Source organism: Monomorium pharaonis, chromosome 2 (genome assembly GCF_013373865.1).
Source record: "Monomorium pharaonis isolate MP-MQ-018 chromosome 2, ASM1337386v2, whole genome shotgun sequence".
NCBI lineage: Eukaryota > Metazoa > Arthropoda > Insecta > Hymenoptera > Formicidae > Monomorium > Monomorium pharaonis.
Window position 1 is genome coordinate 6,681,308 of NC_050468.1, and position 5,312 is coordinate 6,686,619.

General features: G+C 34.0%; 1 protein-coding gene across 1 annotated transcript in view; it reads right to left on the minus strand.

Moving 5' to 3' along the window:
• LOC105839437 overlaps window positions 1-1,970 on the minus strand; it is a 62,224-nt gene extending 60,254 nt beyond the window's left edge. Inside the window, exon 1 of the mRNA XM_036282382.1 lies at window positions 1,812-1,970. Within this exon, the coding sequence (XP_036138275.1) occupies window positions 1,812-1,857 (46 nt within the window). The 5' untranslated portion in view covers window positions 1,858-1,970. The remainder of the gene's footprint in view (window positions 1-1,811) is intronic.
• Window positions 1,971-5,312: the final 3,342 nt, after the last annotated feature.

Genomic DNA, 5,312 nt, shown 5'->3' on the forward strand with positions numbered 1-5,312 from the left:
TACTGAAAATCATCCAATTTTAAGTAATATTTTTTATGACTAAATAAACTATTTAAATTGCTTCCCAGATTTATTATGTAAAAGACTGTTGTTTTAAAATTGTGGGACATTTATGTTCCATCACTTAAAAAAAAAGTGTTTTTATGCATTATAACCGATGCATTTTAACTTTTAAGATTGGTTGTTCCAATTTACCTATCAGATAAGTATGCATTTTTTTCTTAAATAAATCATATCCAATAGGTTTACCAAGAAGTTGAAACAACCGTTCCCTTACCCTTAACTCTAATCCTACATCTGGGGTAGAATAAACCACTGGTTTTTCCCTTTAGTTTTAGATTGATATACGAATAATAACTAGTTAAAGAGACTGGGGTATTGCACTCCTTGTAAAATACCGAATTATTTGATGTAGGATTAAGGTTAATCAAAAGTGATAATATATGACTTAAGCTGTCATAAAAATTACCCTTATAAAGTTAGCCCCCCTCCCACCAGCGCCTAAAAAATCCGCACCTACATAAAAATTTAATGCTCTTTTGTTGCTAATTTGTTGCTTAATTTGCCTTATATAAAAATTCTATAACTCCTATAAAAAACCTGAGCCCTAGAGAATTAAATGTGTATTAAAGTTTAAGTAAAATTAATTTTTCTTATTTATACAACTATGCATAAATATTTGTATAAGTAAGATCAAAATCTCTAAGACAAATAACGTTAAAAAAATTAATTTATTAACATTTGGGGCCCGAAAGCATGTCGTACTTCAAAGAATTCACAAGAACACAAATATGTAAAATAAAAAATTTCTAACTATTACTTCAGCATTTTGTGCCAAAATGTTCAAGTGAAAGAACAATCTCTAAGATCAACAATGTTAGAAAAAAATTAATTTATTAACAATCAAAGTCTAGAAACATTTCTTGATGTTTACTTCAGAGTATTTGCGACAAGACGAATATGTAAAATAAAAAATTTTCAACTATTACTTCTAGTTGTCGGCGTTATTTTGCTTCAAAACTAAATGATTGTCTAGACTTTTATTTCTAGAGACCTAATCAATAAGAAATAGAAACAATATTTCGATTAGAATTGGAAGTTGAGCCTCTTGATCTCTGTCTCTCATGGTAAAAATATTATATCAAATTTATCAATAATATTTCATACTTTTGAATTGCGTTTCGTATAATCATAATACTAATGTTTTTTATTAATAAATTCTGTTATTTTGTAAAATATTTCAAAGTAATGAATAGACCAGTATGCTGACCTCGATACAGACGTCAGTACCACGTCTCGGTTGATAGTGGTCAATGACCTTCTCTCTCTTATTGTCTCACCTGTATCGCACCTCTCTTCAAACTTTGTATACGCGTGCCATGTAATAATCGATAGTTGATAAAATTTTGTTTTAAAGGTCTTTTAGAATAATTTCTAATTAAAAAATCAAAGATAGAACAACAAGTGTTGTCACCTCTTTCAATGCATAGAAAAGATTTAAAAATAAAAAGTTTAAATTTATTAATTTATATTTTCCATACTGTTATATTTATATACCTGTTACAAATATATGTTTTTGTATTTATATAAACATATAAATAACAATAACTTGAGATTTTTTAATTATCTACGAGAATTATTTATAGACATTACAATTATATAGTTCAAAGTTCAATATCAACATTTTACAAGACAGAGATGCATCAAAATAGGTTAAGATTTAATTGTGATTATGAGCGCTCTCAAACTTTTCTTTGATAAAATTTTTATAGATCTGTTATTTTATTTTAACATAAAAATTTCAGACTTACCAACACTGCTGCGCAACAGCGGAGTTGAAACATTAATCTGTAACATATAAATATGTAGAAGTTTAAATAGTGCCTAAAATAACTAATATTTAAAAAGATAATATATTACATAAGTATATTAAATTTTTTTATTTGTCTGTTAAACATGATAGAGAAAAATTGAATTGTATTGATTATAGAACAACTTATATTTTCAAAAAGAATAAAATCTTTTTGAAAATATAAGTTGTTATAAAATTCAATAAATATAGACAAGCTTAATTTTCTTTTGTAAACAATATAAATAATTACAAGCTTCAATATTGTCACATACAAATATATTAATGTTATATCTCAATTTTTCAATTTATGTGGAATATCTGTTCCCATGTTTTTTATGTGGTTGAAAATTGTGCAAACAGAGTCTGCCAATATTTAAAAAATTTATAAAATCTTATATATGTTCTTATGTATGTTATAAAAACATTTACTTCATATATTTTCACAAAAATATAATAATGAAAATGACAAAAAATAAATTAAAATTTAATTGTAACTCAATATACTGTACTTTGAAGCAATCAATTAATATATTAATAAATTACTATCGCTTCACTGATATACATAGAATAATTTCAATAAATATCACAGAAAGATATTTTCTGATCTCATAAGATTGTATAGAACTAAAATTGTGTATAAAAAGTACCATGTAAATAAGAGATCAGTGTATTTCATTAAATATATTAAACTTAACAGATTAAACAGATTAAATATCACAGACTATTAGATTTGCATCACAAATATGAAATGTGCAACACAATTGTTAAATTGATAAATAATTATCAGTTTGTAACTGATGTGGATCTACAATGCAGTCACAGATTCGTTCATTTATGTTTTTTAAAGTTGTAAAAGTGATTACAAAAGCAGTCTGTTTTTATGACAAAGAAGTCGTATAGTTGCTTAAGTCAATTTAATTTCAATTTCAACACCACAATATATTGCCATGACAAACTAATCAGAGAAGCGCAGAGAAAAGGGAATTTTGTACATGGTGCAAAAAAGGTACAAAAAGCAAAATAAGCAAAAGTTCTAACATCTGCATTTTATTTCATATTCACAATTTTTGGTTTCAGTAATTTCATGAGCTTTGGTTTGCTAAAAAACAAATTTGATTCACTAATTATAAATAAATATAATATTTAACTAAAGTATATACATTTAAAGCATCACGAGATGATTTGATGTATACAACTTTGCGATTTTAAGACTGCGACCTAACAAAACGACACTGCGACTACATTTGTAGATCTCGATTAACAGTAATAAAAATTATTTACCCATGATTGCTCCGCTGATTCCTGATATCTCCCCGGGTCCACTCCTCTCGAATCTCATAGATTTCACTATTGTTGCTCCTTCATGGCACTCGCGTGAAATTCTTTGTGTCAACTGCTTGTACAATGCACATTAATAATCGGAAAGGAAAAATGCGTGATACTTTGTACGACACTCTCGATGACGATCGCTTGACTTTATGGTATCGAGACGGAAAAAAACAACGTGAACGACACGACATTCTATGAAACTACTACTCGTTCGACGATGCCTCTCTATGACGCTCACGAAACATGTCTAGAACGATTATTATCTGTGCAATAGAAACGTAAAAATATATTGCGCGGAATTTATGACAATAATCCGGCATGACGCGCACTTAATCTCCAACACGAATAACGCGTAAATAGTGCGATCTTGCGAAATTACGAGTTAACGTATTTCCCTTTGAAATGATCGAGCGAATCGTAACGCGCGGGCGAAAACTTGACTTGAAACGACGCGACATAACAACACACGATATTACGCTTCACGAATGAGAACAATTTGCTTCCGCAAACAACATATGTCTGTAGAGGCACTCGTATACTATACCATCAGCGCCTCTATGTGCACAAAATGTGCACATTGAACTACGTAGTCAAATATCTATGAATTCCGTAGGTAATGTGCATGACTTATTTCTCAAGCGAATACGCGCCACGAAAACTGCCCGGGGCTCGATTCTTGAAGTCATTCGCAAGAGAAACGTATACGCAAATACTCGCTCTAACAGAAAGTTGTAAGTTTATTGGTTAATAGCCATACGATAGCCAATAAATTTCCAACTTTTCTGTAAGATCAGAATTTGCGAATACGTTTCCCTTGCGAATGAATTCAAGAATAGAGCCCCCGGAACGAAAATTAACATGGCACGAAAGTGGTGTGACGTCACGTAACTTTGTGGAAACGCAGGCCGAGGAAACCGTTTGAATGAAAATTACGCGCCGAGATATAACGAACAGAAACAAATTCGTTTAAAGAATTTTCTATTTCGTATGCTCGCACGACGACTCATAGCACTTCACTTAATTGGCACTCGCGATATTTTACCGAACGTATTCTCTTCGAGCAAACACTTTGCTCGAACACACACGGAACACTTCACTCGAAACCGAAGGTAAACGCACGATGTCGCGCTTTACACACGAATACGATCTCTGCTACGTACGATCTCACATAGCTCGCGGGTCGTTTGTTAGCGCGACGGCACTCTCACACAATACCGTACCTGCGCACAATGAATTCTGAATACGCGAGACACGCACGGAGTCGACAGTACGTCCGACCGGCGCTGGAGTGGCGTACGTGACTGCTGCGCGGAGCAACGGAGCAACATGGCGGCGCAGGCGCGGCGAGTCAACAAGTCGGTCGCCTAGCAACGCCGAGTGGCGCCGACTAGCGCCGAGTACCGCCGAGTCTGCCTGCCAGCGGTAGTCACGTACGCCCCGTACGCTGCTGCCGCCATGTTTCTTCGCGCTCCAGCGCCGGTCGGACCGTCGAACGCTCTGTCGACTCCGTGCGTGTCTCGCGTGTTTAGAATTCATTGTGCGCAGGTACGGTGTTGTATTGAGAGTGCGTCGCGCTAATAGACGATTCGCAAGCCATGTGAGACCTCGTACGTAGCAGAGGTCGTATTCATGTGTAAAGCGCGGCATCGTGCGTTTGCCTTCGGTTTTGAGTAAGGCCGAAGGCAGAGAACGAAACGTATGTGTCGTAGTCGTAGTCGTAGGGTAAGGCAGAAAAAACGTAAGTCGTAATATACTACTATTCTAGAGTCTAGAATAGTATACTACGACGTGCCGTATTTTTTACGTATTTTTTCAAATGTAACGGTCGCGCCAAGTGAAATTCTCGCGCGCGGTTTACGTTTTACTCGTGTGTGACATATTATCCGTAATATCGGGAGTACCGAATGAAGTATCGGGCGATCGTTATTAATGTGCGGTTCGAGAATAGCAGGATGATGTCAGCAGAAAGCGGCATCCATGGATCGAGCGACTCGGTATTTATAAATATATTTTTTTTTTCAAGTGATACATTTCTTTACCTGCTTTTGTGTTTGAGTTTAGGAATAATATTTATCACATTTTCAGAATCAAAACCAGAAAAGAAATGTAGTAGCAGCAGCAGCAGCAGCAG